The 17129-nt window shown below is 42.6% G+C and overlaps 1 protein-coding gene across 1 annotated transcript in view; it reads left to right on the forward strand.

Annotated features, from left to right (window-relative positions):
* Nucleotides 1-16372, forward strand: part of mao (monoamine oxidase) — a 52126-nt gene extending 35754 nt beyond the window's left edge. Inside the window, exons 7-15 of the mRNA XM_050048439.1 lie at nt 2715-2864; nt 4591-4750; nt 4836-4932; nt 6177-6230; nt 6323-6380; nt 6476-6573; nt 7676-7787; nt 10220-10282; nt 10391-16372. Coding sequence (XP_049904396.1) covers nt 2715-2864; nt 4591-4750; nt 4836-4932; nt 6177-6230; nt 6323-6380; nt 6476-6573; nt 7676-7787; nt 10220-10282; nt 10391-10546 — 948 coding nt within the window. The 3' untranslated portion in view covers nt 10547-16372. The remainder of the gene's footprint in view (nt 1-2714; nt 2865-4590; nt 4751-4835; nt 4933-6176; nt 6231-6322; nt 6381-6475; nt 6574-7675; nt 7788-10219; nt 10283-10390) is intronic.
* The last annotated feature ends 757 nt before the right edge of the window (nt 16373-17129 follow it).

Here is a 17129-nt window from a genome sequence, read left to right on the forward strand (position 1 = left end):
TGACACGAAATATAACTCAGCCAATACATTAGGATACATTATTATAGGTTGTGCTTTTCAAAGGTATATACACATTACACATTAACGCATCCACAATAGAAGCAGGCTGGAGTATCATGATGGAAGCTAAACAACGTACATATTTTAAAACCTAAAAATAGCTACCTGAATAAAATGATATCAGTTTAAAATATTCTAATTATAGGGTATACTTATATTTTAAGTGAATGCTATATCAAGGTATTAAGGTTATTTTCACTGCTTTACCTTGTTGTCTGATGGACCTTTCCGATCGGGAACTGAACCGAAACTGAAATCTGTCTATGCCCTCAACAATGGTATTGTTTCGCTCCAGTGTGTGATTTCAGACCACATCCTGGCATCACGGAATCAAAAGAGGCGTGACAGGCTTTACGTGTAACATTATAGCGTCAGCCTCTAGTGTGACACATAAAATACGTATCAGCAGCGCTTTATAAACAGTAACAACGGCATAACATGACAATAACAATCATTTACTGTCCCTGTTACCTGTACTCGTCCTCTGCTTGGAGGGTAAGAAGCTCCCAAATCTCATTGCTTTGCCAATTTGTGGACGTTTTCGGCTGCTGTACTTCTTCTTTGAGTTAGACGCTAACTGCTATCAGCTGCTGAATCACACACATAACGCGTCGTCAAATTGTCACACCCGTCCTGCCAGCTGTCCCATCTATACAGACATCATTTCAGCGCTGTTACTACCTCCTGAGGTGGATTTAAGGCGAGATGACTTTGCCCCCTCATTACCTCCGCCAAGGAGGCTATGTTTTCGCCGCCGTTTGTTAGTTTGTTTGTCTGCAAAATAACTCAAAAAGTTCTGAACGGATTTTGATGAAATTTTCAGGAAAGGGAACAGATGATAATTTTGGTGGTGATCGGTTGAAGCGAAGTGGATAAAATAATAAAATGGCGGGAAATCCGAGCTTCTTGGCGGAGGTCTGCGCTCTCCGAGTGCTCTAGTTCCTAAATCTTATCTTACAGAACAGGCGGTTTAACAGCGCGATTTTCCCGCCTTGAACAGGCAGTGTAAAAGAGGCTAATAACACAAACACACTGAACTGATCTAGGCAGCGATAGATCAGCAACGCCCGTGTTCTGCAAGGTAAAATTGCTGTTTTTGTCAAAGGAGTCTGAAGAGGGCCATACAACAGCTTCAGTTCACTGTTGCAAAGGTTTTTTGACGGCAAGACAAAGCACTGAAAATGGTCCAAATATAGTTTACACTTGAACTGATATTGATTCTGTTCGGTGGCTAAAATACGTTTCACTGCTGCCCCCATCCACAGCAGTGCTCCATCATGGTACTCCGGCAGCTCCTCCAAACTGTGTGCACTGTAGGTAATACACTGACTGTGGATAAGTTCCTCATACAACCCCACTAAAGAAGATCTGAACTATCCTTTTAAAGTGATGAGCACATTAATGCATCAATAATTATGGCCCAGTGACTTCGTATACATCACTCTGAAATGGACCATTCAGCATTATGAGTACTTTTACTTTAAGTGCTGATACTAATACACTTGAGTATGATTTTAAATGCAGAGCTTTTTAACGAGTATTTTTACACTGTAGTGTCACTGCTTTTACTTTAGTACAAGATCTTAATCATTCCACCACTTATTTATGGGTGCATGTTTGTGTCTGCGTACAGAGTATACACATAAACAATAATTTGAGGAGGAGGAGGAGGAGAAAGTAATATAAGGTGTAGAGCAGTGGTTCCCAACTGGTTCAGCCACATTGTCCAGATTTCCATTAGTTCAACGTCCACACAGTTTAATACATTTGGCACCGTACTTCTGTTCGGCCATGTCGTCAAGCTCGCTGGCTGTCTCTGTCAAGTAGCTGTCTGTTGGTCACTCAAAATAAAAACTTTGTGCTGGAAATTCACCGTACTTTTAAATAAAGTGTGTTTGTTACAAACTTGTCACATTTCCTTGTCACTTGTGGTCCATTCGGTCCATTTTGGGCCACGACCCACCAGTTGGACACCACTGGCTTGGAGTGTTGCATATGGAGGCAGATTCTGTGTTCTTCACTTCCAGAACAACTTCCCCCGTGAAACGGAAAAAATAAACTCTTCTTTAATCCAACGAGACAAACACAGACTCACCTCATTACACTGCCACGATCTATTTATGTTTAGCTCCGAATTTTCTGGCGACTGGCGGAGAAATTCATCTGAATGCCACGGTGGAATGCGCTCAATGTGTTTCTAATCAGGGAGGACAGAGATGTTGACACTAACCATATGGAAAAGGTCACTGTCTATTTCATTTTTGTGTATCAGAGCTTTGGCAGCACTTCATCTCTCTTCACCCCCTCAGTCCTCTACATCATTCAGCGTTTTCTGGCCCGAGCTTTGCAAACACATTTTCCCTTTTGGTTTGGGATGTTGAAATTTATAGTGGAGGAGAGAGGGTGGATTGAGGATAACTGGGATGTAACACTGGGATAACTCAACAGATTGTATCAGCTTGTCTCCTAAATGTAGTTTTTATTACCCTGGCAGAGTGGAACTGTGAGCAGGATCAGACTGGATAAAAGCAATTTTACCCCGTATAATCAGAGGCTCTCTTGGAAGTAGAGCATAAAATAAATAAACAAGACTTGCTGCATCTGCACTTTGTGGTTCTGATGACTGACCATGCTCTCTCCGTCTGCCTCTGCAGGAGAGGAAGTTTGTAGGTGGCTCCAGTCAGATCAGTGAGGGCATGGCCAGAGAGCTGGGAGACCGAGTGAAGCTGCAGTCTCCGGTCTACAGCATCGACCAGAGCGGAGACATGGTGGTGGTGGAGACGCTGGACAAACAGACCTACACCGTAAGTGTATCACAGCTGAGTCTGCTGCAGCCGCACAATGGTGGAGTTTAACTATGTTTACAGTACTCAAGTCAAGTGGAACTTTATTTGTAGAGCACATTAAATAATGATAATAATTATCTTTATTTATATGGCACCTTTCATACAAGCAAGTGATTTACAATAAGGGCAGCATAAGCACTGAGTGCTTCACATGAAGATAGAATGAACATAAAACAGAACTGATTCATAAAATCATAGAGTTGTAAAACTATAAATCATAAAATCAAGTAAAGTCTAAAGTGAACAGATACGTTTTTAGCTTTCTTTTAAAAATATTTAGCGAGCTAGCTTCCCTGATATCTATAGGTAGTGTGTTCCATAGCTTTGGGGCGTAATTGACAAAGGCTGCATCCCCGATCTTCTTCCAGTAAACCGGCAGCAGATGATCACAGTGTTCTTGGAGGCAAAGAGTTAACAAGGGAGTTAGCGATGTAGCTCGGTCCCAGCCAGTGTAGGGCTTTGTATACAAGGAGGAGGAGCTTAAAATCAATTGTAAATGTAACAGGAAGTCAGTGCAGAGCAGCTCAGACCGGCCTGATGTGCTCTCTCCTCTTGGTTCTGGTTCATAGCAGAGCTGCAGAGTTTTGAACGAGCTGAAGTCTTTCAGTGGTGTTTTTGGGAGGCCAGCAAAAAGTGCATTACAGTGGTCGAGTCGACTTGAAATAAAAGCATGAATCAGTTTCTCTGCATCTTTTTCATTTAGAAATGGTCGTAGCTTAGCGATGTGTCTGAGGCGGAAAGATTATGTCTTCAGCACCTTGTTAATGTGGGACTTGAAGCTTAGATCTTACACCAAGACTTGTTAGCTCAGATTTAATCCAGGGAATTAAATTTGCCAGATTATTGAGCAGCATTTCTCTTTTAAAAACAACTGCAGTTGACCAAATTGCTGAACAGTTATAAAATCAATCGATTGTACACCAACGAAAAGAGGTGGGTCCTCAGTAGAGACTTAAAGGTTTCAAATTTCGGAGCAGTTTGTATTTGTATAGGTAAACTGTTCCAGAGTTTAGGTTCAGCTGCTGCAAAGGCTTAGTTGGCGCTGTTTCTGTGCCTACTTCTGGAAACATCCAGGAGCATCAGCTCACTCGACCTCAGGTCTCTAACTGGAGTATGAAGATAAAGCAGCGCCAGACTGTTTAAAACCTTAAAAACCAGCAATAACATCTTAAAATCAATCCTACATTGGACGGGAAGCCAGTGGAGGGAGGCCAGCGCTGGTGTTATGTGGTTTTCTTTTTCCACTTACAATTTTGTACTAACTGCAGACGGCGAAGTGGCGACTGATCTACACCCACATACAGAGAATTACAGTAATCTAGCCGAGAGGTAATAGAAGCATGAATGACTCTCTTGAGATCTTTGGGAGAGAGACAGGCCTGAGTATATTTTTATTAGAGAACCTTATCCTGAGGACTGCAGCCATGTTTGCTTTAGTTGTCATCTTATTGGTGTAATAACACATGCAGTATATAAACGGACATAATGTTGTTCTCAGAGACATAAAGTCATGCATCAATTTAACTCTTCCACCATCAGTCTGAATCAGCAGTGTTGTTCTCTGCCGCCATCTACTGGCTGCTCGTCATCCTGCAGCCATGTGTCACGTGACACAGCTCACACTGCCCTGTCCTGTTTGTGTTTGTGTCCCTTCTCTGTTTCTTCACATGCGTCTCTGTCTTAGGCCAAGTACGTGATCTTGGCCACCCCTCCCGGTCTGAACCTGAAGATGCACTTTAAGCCTGAGCTGCCGCCACTGAGGAACCAGCTGATCCACCGCGTCCCCATGGGCTCCGTCATCAAGTGCATGGTCTACTACAAAGAGAACTTCTGGAGGAAAAAGGGTACGCAGGAAGTGGAAAAACAGAGAGGATGCTGTAGTACATGTCTGTTTTTATATCTTTAACACTCTTTGATGTGTGTCACCAGGTTACTGTGGCAGTATGGTGATCGAGGAGGAAGGTGCTCCCATTGGTCTGACACTGGATGACACGAAGCCTGACGGAAGTGTGCCCGCCATTATGGGGTGAATACAGAGCTCCAGCCAGCTCTCTGCAAAATGACAGAGATTATAGTTTGATAAGATACCATGCACTATTTTGCCAAAAGTATGTGGACACATGAAGGTCTCACGGACATTAAAGGGTTAGTCTGTCATTATTATATGGTTAACGGACCAAAACAAACAGTGTGTTAAGGCCAAAATACACCAGTGACGAATGCAGCACGTCAAAACATACGCCCCTATTATTTTCAATATATTTTCAATGGAGGCAGAAGTGACCATATTTTGGTGCGAGGGCGGAGCTGTGGAGGAGCGAAGGGTGAAGCTGAGGACACTATCAGCAGTCACACAAACTTTAAGCCTTGATAAAATGTTAATGGGTGAGTTATATAAAAATTCAGCCCTGTACAGTTGTCATGAATGTTGTAATTAGCTACAGAGACCAAAACTGTTTTTGTACCAGGCTGTAAACATGTTTATTTCTGCTGTAAAGTTGGGCATTTTAACATGAGGTTCTATGGGGACTGACTCGTTCTTGGAGTCAGCCTCAAGTGGCCATTAGAGGAACTGCAGTTTTTAGACCCTCCCTCCAGACGAGCACGGACATATGTACGAGCCTCATACATTGACCCAGTGTTTCCCATACATACAGAAATTAGCTAACTAGCTGCCCCACAGTCCCTCCACCTCGCTCCCTGCCGCTCTGAACTGCTTCTCCAGGAGGCTATAGCATCTTGAATATGGCCATCACAAACCCGCCAGTGCCAGGTATCACAGCGGGCTGGAGGCCGTCAGCAGCACTGGGTCTAATCTGTGTAACAGCAGCAACAGAAAGTTTGCTGATCTGATTTCTCATGTTTCTGTATTTTGCTGTGTTTGGGACGTTCCTGGGCATACCAGGTGAGGTCTGGCTTTATAAAAGGTTGCGACCAGGTATCGACAGTGAGCAGCACACATGCAAGAAAAAGCTACAAAAAATCGCGGGAAAAAGCACGAGCGAGGCAAAATGCTTAGCGGACAAAACTGGGGTTGGCTTCCACTTTCACTGGCAATACTGTTTCCAAACAGCAGCCTACATTTCCTGCATAATATACATTTAAATGTTTCCTTCAGTGGAACAAAATAATAAAAACAAATCAGACCAAAAGTATGTGGACAGTGCGTTTACGTGTGGCCATGTAGTGCACACAGTGTCACTGGATTTGCCTGTTCACTCACACAATGTTGTTTTCTAGCAGATAATGTTTCTCATTTCTCTCCTCCAGATTCATCCTCGCCCGCAAGTGCAGAAAGCTATCAGTCTTGACCAAAGAGGAGAGGTAGGCACTCGGCGCAGACAACACAGCAGGTTAATACACTCTCACAGGCTGCAAGGGCGCTTTAATCCAAACTGTTGTCTTGTTGTGTTTAGGCTGAAGAAGATCTGTGAGATCTACTCCAGAGTGCTGGGCACAGAGGAGGCTCTGCATGTGAGTTTGGATACAGACTTTAGCACAGATTCACACAGCTGCAGAGGAACTGCATCACTGGTTAAACTGTTTATGTGTCCTCTTGTGTCTGTCAGCCGGTGCACTACGAGGAGAAGAACTGGTGTGAAGAGGAGTACTCCGGGGGCTGCTACACGGCATATTTCCCCCCAGGAATCCTTACCCAGTTTGGCAGGTAAGTCACACACACACATATACACAGGTGTGCATACTGTGTCCTGGTGCTCGATATCTTTAAATTGGACCAATATTTTGGTTAGGTCAGAAAACTCAGTTTTTTTCTAAATGTCTTCACTGTCTAGTGAAAACGTTTATTTCCAAGTTTGCTCATTTTCATGTTTTCAGAATCAGAATCAGAGTGTCTTTATTGTCATTGTATCACTAAAATAACACAACGAAATTCGGGGTGCTGCTCCTGTAACATGCCGACAGTTAAAACCACATCCTCCGCACATTCAGCCTCACACTAGGAGAGCGGAGGCGCTGCATGAGCGCGTGCTACCATCTTGCTCAAAGGGCAATTTATCTTTAAAAGCTGACTGTCAGGATCAGGACAAAAAAGTTGACACTCAGGATTAAGGTTTTTAAATGTCTTTATTTATCATCAAATTGTTCAGGTAGCAGAAACTCCAGCGTTAAATGAAATATGAATTTATACTGAAGAAAATTTAAAATGCAACACTTTTGTTTTTGCGCCTATTTTTCACAGCTTTAAGTTAAAGATCTAAGGCTATTTTATACATTTAATAAATATACTTCTCTCAAATTCTGGCTATAAATTGGTTGGTTGCTTTTTTGGGGGGGTCATTTTAAGTCTTGCTGGTTGTGGTCAGTACGTGCTAATCTCAGGGACAATTTGCAGATGAAGGTCAGGGGGCCCCCTGACAGTTTTGGCCCCTAGGCCTGTGCCCAATAGGCCTGCCCAAGAAGCCATCTACGTCAAGCTGGAACGACCATCGTTTAACAGAGGGGGTGGCTTACGACACTACTTATCCCCCACCCACTCTACAACTTTTTTCATGCTCACAGATCCTCCCAGATTAGTCAAATATTTGGTCTTAAATTCGTTAAAATCCGTTAGTGAGCACTTCTCCTTTTCCAAGACACTCCATCTACCTGACAGGTGTGACATATCAGGATGCTGATTAAACAGCATCATTACTGCTCAGGTGTGCCTTCAGATGGTCACAATAAAAGGCCACTCTTTAATGAAATGCCACTTTTAAACCACATAAATCAACTGGAACTCTTTAATCTCTCCTGTTCTCTCTCTGCAGGGTGCTGAGGGAGCCGGTCGGCAGGTTGTACTTTGCAGGCACAGAGACGGCCACAGAGTGGAGCGGCTACATGGAGGGGGCGGTGGAGGCTGGAGAGAGAGCAGCCAGAGAGGTCAGAGGTCACCTGAAAACACATGAGAGTAGAGTCGGCATGTTTGCTGTTTCAAGTGTTTGTTGGGAGCGTTAGATTCATCATCAGGAGCAGGTTAATGTGGGGAAACAACAGCTGACACACCTGCTGTTCATGAGCTGGTGATGGTTTAAACCTCTTCCACTCCACTAGGACACTGGCTTTGTCGACTAGAGTGAAGATACTGGTGTCATATCAAGGAATCCACTGGTACCAATCATGTCATGCTGGTTGTCTTGAGGGGTTTAAATAATGCTCCAGATGTAGGCTAAATTTTGGAAAGTAAAAAACTGACATGGCCATGTTCACAGGGGTCCCTTGACCTCACACCTCAGAATACCTGATGAAAAGTGGTTCTTTGTGTACCCACGAGTCTCCCCTTTGCAGACATGCCCACTTTATGCTAATCCCTTGAAGGTTGGGGCAAAAACCATGCGGTATAAATGTGGTATTTTCGCCTATTGTATTTGAATATCTCAGAATGTTTCTGCATACTGGGGTCACTAAACAGACTTGGAATTGGATGAAATAGTTATAACTGGAAAGCTGAGACTCTTGTGGATTCAACAAGGCTGATTTTAATCATGTGTGATGACGTTAGCCCCCATAGCAGCCATTTCATTGTAGTAAAACCATTTTAAGACATTACCTCACTGTATAAAATGACCTATACTGACTTAAGGATAATCACAGCCTCATGAAACTTTACAGCCACGAACTAGAGACCTTTCATTCAGAGGATGGGTGGCTTTCATAGGTATATTGACAGTAAGGGGGTTTCTGAGCAGTTTCCAGAACAATTCTTACAGAAATCTCCAAATGTCAGAGATTTTTGACACTAAATCACAGCAGGGATTTTTCTGTGGTGTTCTTCAACATCTTGGTGTCTTAATGTGGTATTTTTGAGGGATCTTTGACCATTTTAATCAATTCTCAAGTAGCAAAAAATGTCTAAATTTAGCACCAAATCTGTGTAACAAATGGTATCAACCCCAAATTTTGCTGCAGTAACTTATATGAGACATAACTGAGCATGAGAATGGCCATCATATACTTCCATCATAATGTTCTGAGCCCCTGTAACTGTACGTTCAAACCAGAAGCTTCCAAAGAGGCAAAGTCTCTCGCGGACACCCAAGAAGCACGACTGTCAAAAATATTTGTGGCAGCTTTGGTTGCTCTAGTCGCTCATCGCGTGAATCATTGAACGTTCGATTGTGCTTGTCAATTTAAAGGAGACACAAAGCGGACTACTGGCTTGAAAGCAGCGTAGTTGCTGCTTGCTGTTGTCCAGTCAAAAAGCTCATAGTTGGCCTACAGAAAGTTATGTTTGGTCAATGAAAACAGAAAACGTATGTCATCCCATTCAAACCAAACAACTTGCATGCTACGTCGCAACATTAGCCTGCAATTCTCTCCTCTATTACTAACATTACACACTTTAAAACTCACCAGACCAACTACGTCCATGACGCGGTCCCAAGCCTCATTCTTTTTATTTTGGTCTCTGTAACGACACATTATAAAGGACTGAGTGGGCGCGAACACAAGCAATACACTTCTTGATATCCATCGTCGGAACAAGTGTGCTGTAGGAACCAAAGTTACATGGCTTGTTCTCTGGGACTCGCTTCATTGAAGCACGTCAGCATTCCGATTGGTTGCCGCCAAACTGTGTCAGAGCTCATTACCATAAAGTTAAACAAGTTTTAACTTCCCTCCAGACCCGCTCCGGTCTCTTTGGCCGCCCAAGACGCGCGGCTAACAACCAGGTCGCCCATGTCGCCAGGCTCTCATTGAAAGTGAATGACAGCCTCACCAAAACAAAATCTTTATTACATATTTATGACTAGAAAAACTTGACACTCAGTGCTGAGCTGCGTCTCAACTTAATTCCCAGCTTTCAGATTATGTATACCACTGCTATGTGGCATAAAGTATTCACCTGCTATCTCCCCATACAGATCTGCTGTCCCCACTAAAACAGTCAAAAATGGGTCTGTGGTAGGGAGCGGGGTAGTCGAAGAGGTTGAAGAAATAGTTTGACATTTTGCTGCCAAGAGTTAAATGAGAAGACTGAATCTACTTTAATCTTTGTCTGTTAAATACGAAGTTACAGCCAACAGTCTGCCCCTGCAAACAGAAAATATACCTCTGTGTTGGTATCAGTAATACTTTCTGTATTGGTAGTATTGCTGTAGTTGAGGCAGGCATAGAGGTAATCAACGCTCCGGCTCAGAATTAAACTCCTTTCCCTTCTTCCAGCATTAACATTACATGTTTTCATGTAGATTTGTTTGGGACAGATTTGACAGATCAGATTTGCAGGGTCACACCATCAAACTAAAAAGCATATCATGTTGACATTAAATAAACCTTGATGTCAATGTCCTGACTGATGTGTTCTGTTGCAGATCCTGTTTGCTATGAAAAAAATCCACCAGAATCAGATCTGGCAGTCGGAGCCTCCGTGTTTGGTGAGGAACATCACTTTTCGGGGGTTGCTGTTTCGGAAGTGTCATGAATAAATCAAACTCAAAAGTCAAATAAATGTAACCTCTGTCCTCCTTCTGTCCCTCCAACAGGAAGTCCCAGCACTCCCCTTTGTCACCAGCTTCTGGGAGAGAAACTTGCCTTCAGTCAGCGGCCTCTTCAAGTTCATGGGAATCTCCACCTTCCTGTCCGTGGCTGCCGCAGCCGGCCTGGTGGCCTACAAGAGGGGCCACCTCCCCCGGAGTTAAACCGCCCACAGCCGTCAGCTCACTCTCACGAGGGCACATCTCAATAGACACTGTACTCTTGTTCTTCTAGTGCACTACTTTATGGCCCAGACTGCAAAGTAGTGAACTATGTCGGGTATAGGATGATGTAAGAAAGACTGTTCAGCTCACACAAAACACTAACGCACCATCGCTCTGTGCACTGTCTGTTCACTAATGAAAGAGAGAGTGAGACAAAGTCATGGGCTGATCAGAGGCAAAGAGACGGTAGTTTGAGAGAAGTGAAGACGTTTAGTTTAAATCTACATTAAATCTGAGATTCAGATTGTCAAAACCAATGACGGAAAAAGAACAGAATCAATTCTTAAAATGAAATATATATATATATATATATATATAGATATATGTATCACTGTCAATACTCCACACATTGCCAACGACCCTTACATTCTTACATGAGGGTTTATTAACTCATCATGCTTTCTGTTTGTATGCATGCGTGTGTGTGTGTGTGTGTGTGTGTCCAGTGTGTCTAATTACCTCTGCTGATTTTAGGTGCTAATTTATTCTGGCCAAGCAGCTGTAGCTGTTTGATGAGATCCAGTAACGTCAGAATTAAATAGAGTTGTGCCATTGCCCGTCACAAAATCACAGAGGAGGTTCGAGGATAAGGCTGAGGGTATTATATATTTTTCTTAATGTCAACAAATCCCATGAAGAGACAAATCAATACTTTTATTTTCTTACTTTAATGAAGTAGCTAGAGTCTTGTATATCTTCTTCCTCTGTGCCACGGAGCTCCGTCGTCGTCCGAAAACTGTCTGAAACACATCAGTGAGCAGCACTGTTGCACCGGCTGACATGTTCCTTCATTATGATGAACATGGGCACTATTTTATGTCAGTCCAGCAGGATAATATTTCAAAGTATGCACAGGAACCATCCACCCACATGTGGAGTAACTTTAATACGTATGTTCCCACGTACGAGATTAACATTAACGTTACAAACACAACACTGCACAGCTTGCACAGCAGTCACTGATGAGGGTAGCTGCAGCCTCCCGGGGCTCATCGCTTTGCAAAGCGCGTGGATCCTGAACCTGTAGCTTGTTTCAAAAGCCTGAAAAATGCTGAATTCTAACTACTTTTGCTCACTTAACACACAACATAAGTAACACAATATTGCTAGTATCACAATTCAGCGCCAGAAATGTTCATCATACACCGACCGTTTGGCCCGTGACATGCGCACCAATCATCGGCATCCCAATGTGTTTGCGTCATAGTGAGTAGACACAGCCACAAAATGCATCTCAGGCACATTCATCAGTAAAAAAGAACCCAAAGACAAAGAAAGATCTGCTTCTTTTGTCTTCTTATTTTCAAGATTGGACGATAAATCATTAAAAAAAAGTTTGCACAGTGGGAACATTTGGGAACATATCTGCTACTTCTACAGCATTTGTGCTACAGTGGTGGTTTCTTGTTCATAGCGGGGGATAAGAGATCTTTCTCCATCTTAATCCTGAGTTCTGTTTAACAGGTTAGCCTGGGGCTATGGAACCTTATCCAGCAGCCTTGGGCTTTTGTAGGCTGCTAAAGGGCCGGGGCTGATGCCAAGGTCTAGTTAGCAACTTTAAAAAAATATCCAGTGTAAGGTTACGGTTAAGATCTGAACACAAGCTACACTGACAGAGTGTTCACTCTCTGCTTAACAGCCGCATCCCGCATCAGAAAAGTACAGTTAAAACAACCAGAGAGAAAATAGAACAACAACCAAGAGTCAGGAAGAAGTAAAACCTTAATTTGACAAAAAAGGGGCTTATTTAGTAGGTATAATCATTAAAAAAAATTCAACTCCTGTGGGAGGATGACTCAAGTCAATTTTATTTACATATCCAAGAATCAGACATTTGCCTGAAAAGGCTTTAGTTTGTTTTAAATGAATCCTCTCTTGTGCCACAGATTCTTCACTAAAGCACCAAACCCACAGCTGAAAATAGTTCCCATCAAAAACACTGTTTACTCCTGTTTGAGTCTCATTTGCTTAAAGTGCCAGCACACAGCTGTTACAGGAAATAACCCTTTTAAAAAACAATATTCTGTATTTGAGTTTAAAGATTTACATCTTCAGCAGGAACAAACGGAAGAGGAGCCGACAGGGAAGTCAGAAGCATGGGATTTGTTGACAGTAAAAAGAAAAATGCGTAAGAAGCCTCATCCTTCAATTCAAACTTGTATTTCGGGGTGATGTCGTGCTACTAAGCTGCTCTGTTATCTGTTGGTAAATGTAATGGAAGCACTCGAATGTATTTTTATTCAGACTAGATGACACAAACATTTTGATTTACAGATTTTTGACCGATATATTTTTGTCGTTTCTCATAAATCGGATTAATGCAAAGGGTCGTGCTGTCGCTGACGAAAAACAGCCCAGTCGCCAGCGGAAATTGGCATTGTACGTTTCCGCAAACCATTTTGCACATTTCATATGTGTTATATCAACATCTCTAAAGTGATGTAGAAGATGAGCTGACTCTGTCTGTGAGATGTGGAGGCGATGACGGATGACATGACGTCTAATCAAGATGCCTGCTAAGCAACAAACAACAAATTTGGTTTTGATTTAGCGAGTCATTGCTGTGTCAAGCGGCTTTTTAGGCAAGAAAAGAGGTTGTTTATTAGCAACTTGTCGCTGTTTTTCTAGCAGAGATTGTCCCACCCAAAACCCCACACGTTAACCCCAGCACTGAAATGTGAACTTTAAACATATCGGCTACATAATAATGTACAAATGCAGCATTGCCAGGTGGGAAATGTAGGATTATCGTACCAGAGACTCAAAATTATCATATTTTGAGGGAAATTATCGAACATCAGTCATAACCAAAATAACAATCCTACTGATGCACCATAGGCAAATATAGTCACTCTGGTGTTTACTTTCTTTGGTTTACTTTTTTTACATTTTCCTTGCTTCTGTTTTTCCTCTTCTTCTTCTGTTTTGAATCTCATTCTCGCTTGACTTCCTGACAGGTCCTAGCGCCTCGTGGGGCGGGTACAGTTGACCATTCAGCCAATCGTGCTCATTGTTCAGAGACAAACGTCACCCGTATCTCACGCTAAGCAAAGTGCGATTGGCTGGAAACATGTCACATGCGAACAGATGCCTTCAGGGCTCACAAAAAACTCCGGCATACTGATTACAACCACACATTCATGAAATGGTCAAATTATTGTACATTTGGCCTTTTTGGGATTATTGATTGTACATCGTACAGAGGGCCAAATTATCATACAAATATGATAATTATCGTACACCTGGCAACGCTGTACAAATGTAACGTATCCGTGGTTTGAAGAAATGTACAATGCCGACAATATTTCTGCCGACTGGGTTAAAATATTATCATTCCAGTTATTTTAGATCCAGGTGGCCGGCCTGCAGCTCCTCTGTGAAGTCCTCGATTTTATTGACTTACATTTTTGCAACTATCAGATGTTTTATTGTATCGTTTACTTATAGGGAAACAAATGAGTTTTAAATCACACAAGACGTTGCTAAGGAAAGTTTTGATTTGTTAAAGAGCCTCTTGTTGAAATAAGGTTAAGACAACAGATGGTTAGATGAGGGATAATTCCCCGCAGACATTTGGAGAAACTAAATTCACAGCTGACTACTCGCAGTAATCGTAACTGTTGGCCACGTTGCAAGCAACAACAGCAATCCATGATGAGATGCACTTCGACGTTAGCGTATATTAGTCGGAGAAGGAGGCGTGTTTTGTTTCGTTTGTCGTAATATGATCTGATTTTGAGGTAGACGTGAAGAAAACTAATCAACACACGTCTGAATCTTAAAGAGTTCTTGTTAGTGCACGTGTTGAAGGGCATTGTGCTGTGTGTGCAGCTCTGTGTGCCCACTGAGAGAATCTGTGTCCCAAAGACTGGTGTGTGTGTGTGTGTGTGTGTGTGTGTGTGTGTGTGTGTGTGTGTGTGTGTGTGTGTGAGTGTAGTTATCTGTTGTGCCTTATTGGAAGTCGTAGTGTTTTTGTCATTTCTCTCTCAAGTGCCTGTGTGACTCTGACACTCTCTGCCCTCGCCCCCCCGTCTCCCCTCCTGCCTGCACTGGAGGTCAGAGGTCAGATGGACCAGGTCATTGGTTTATCATCAGTAACCATCACTACACAGGGACCAGCAAAACAACCCCATGTCCCTCTCAGCATGTCTGGACTTTTTCATTTTCTCGCACCCCTCGTATCACCTGAGTGACGTCCTCAGTACAAACTTGACTCAGGTGTAGAAACACAGTGAATTATAGAGCTCAGACTGTTGGGTTGATCAAACTGCTTTTCTCCAGTGAAGCCAAGTCTGTGTGTTTTGTATTGTGATTGCAGTGCTTCACTGTCTGTCTCCTCTTGTTGTGTGATGTCCTCATGTCTCTTTAGCTGCTTAACTGACCCCCCTTTCATCCCAGCACATGCACTGGATTTACGCTCGACTCTAGAAGTCATAACTGGACAATGATCACGTTTTAGAAATTTTCTCAAACAATTTTCAGTGAACAAACAAAGCCAGCACACTTTGTCCGTCCCTTCAAACTGCAGTACAAGCACCACAACCCAGTCGCCTGGTGAAAATGTTGGCATCAGATGGTTCTGCAAACCATGGATATGCTGCATTTGTACGTTTCATACGTGTCATATCATCATTTCTAGAGTGATGTAGTATATGAGCTGACTGTGTCACTGGGACATGGAGAGGGTGATGGTACTGTTCAACCAACAGTCCAACTTGGTACCAACAAACAACAAAACCAGTTGTTTTTTAGTGAGCCATCGCTGCATTTCCAGCAGCTTTTGAGGTACCATGCAAAAGTGTTTTTTAGCAGCTCACTGCTGTGTTTTCAGCGGATATTGTGCCACAAAAAGTGGTTGTTTTTTTACAGAAATGGCACCGCATTTCCAGCCAGGATAGTGCCATGAAAAGCAGTTGGTTTTTATAGTGACATTGCTGTGTTTCCAGTGGAGATTGTGCCACCTTAGACGTCACTGCATTTCCAGCCATGATACTGGCCCTAAAAATGATTGGTTTTTTTGTTTTTTTTCACAGTGATATCACTGCATTTCCAGCGTGGATAATGGCACCACACGCATTTTTTTGTGGCTACATCCCTGGATTTCCAGCCTAGATTGTGCCACGAGAAGTGTTTGGTTTTTAAAGAAACATCACTGCATTTACAGCCTGGATGGTGGCACTATAAGTCTTTTATTTTTACAGAAACATCATTTCCAGCCAAGATTGCACCCTCAAAAGTTGGTATTTTAAGCCAGAAATAATCTTTTCTTAACTATAACCAAGAGGCTCTTGTTCTGGTGGAGATTGTACCATGAAAAGTTTTTTTCCCTGAGACATCACTGCATTTCCAGCCAGGATTGCCCTCTCAAAAGGAGGTATTTTAAATCAAAACATGATCTTATCCTAACCATATCCAAGGGCTTTTGTGCCTTAAACTAACCACGCATTAATCACAGCGTTATTTAAATGTAAAGGTTCAAAGTATCCACTACAGAATAACATGCAAATGTAACATACCCATGGTTTGCAGAAATGTACAATGCCAACATTTATTCTGGCGATTGTGTTGAGCACCATCAGCAGACACGATGTATTCATTATCTGATCCTTCTTCATTGTTTCCTGACCTGAGACTGTTCCTCCGTCCCTCTCGTCCTTTTGTGCATTCGAGCCTCTTTAACTTCCTGTTCTTTGATGTCTTTGATTCCTCAAACAAAGCTGGTGATATTTAAAAAGAAAAAAATGTGAAATAAATCTTTTACTCGTCTTCAACGGCTCTTGTGTATCATTTTATGTATTTCTGAGTTGAGGAGGTTCATGACAGGAAACATACATTTACAGGCCACTTTGTTAGGTACACTTGTTCAACTGCTCGTTAACACAAACAGCTAATCAGCTAATCATCCAATCACGTGGCAGCAACTCAATCCATTTAGTCATATAGACATGGTGAAGACGACCTGCTGAAATTCAAACGGAGCATCGAATTGGGGAAGAAAGATGATTTAAGTGACTTTGCCTGTGGCATGTTTGTTGGTGCCAGACAGGCTAGTCTAAGTGTTCTGCCTCAAGTTGATGTTGACTTGAGACGTTTGGAAAATGTTATGGAACAACACGACATAAATCTGACTAGAATTGCATCTTTGCTTTTTGCAGATGATGTGGTTCTGTTCGCTGTGACCTCCAGCATGCACTGGGTTGGTTTGCAGCCGAGTGTGAAGCAATCGGGATGAGAGTCAGCACCTCCAAATCTGAGGTCATGGTTCTCTGTGGGAAACCGGTGGAGTGCCCTCTCTGGGTTGGGGGAGAGTTACTGCCTCAAGCGAGGGAGTTCAAGAATGTCAAGGTCTTGTTCAAGAGTCAATCAATCAATCAATTTTATTTATAAAGCCCAATATCACAAATCACAATTTGCCTCACAGGGCTTTACAGCATACGACATCCCTCTGTCCTTATGACCCTCGCAGCGGATCAGGAAAAACTCCCCAAAAAAAACCCTTTAACAGGGGAAAAAAACCGTAGAA

The sequence above is a fragment of the Epinephelus moara genome, chromosome 7 (genome assembly GCF_006386435.1).
Source record: "Epinephelus moara isolate mb chromosome 7, YSFRI_EMoa_1.0, whole genome shotgun sequence".
Lineage (NCBI taxonomy): Eukaryota > Metazoa > Chordata > Actinopteri > Perciformes > Serranidae > Epinephelus > Epinephelus moara.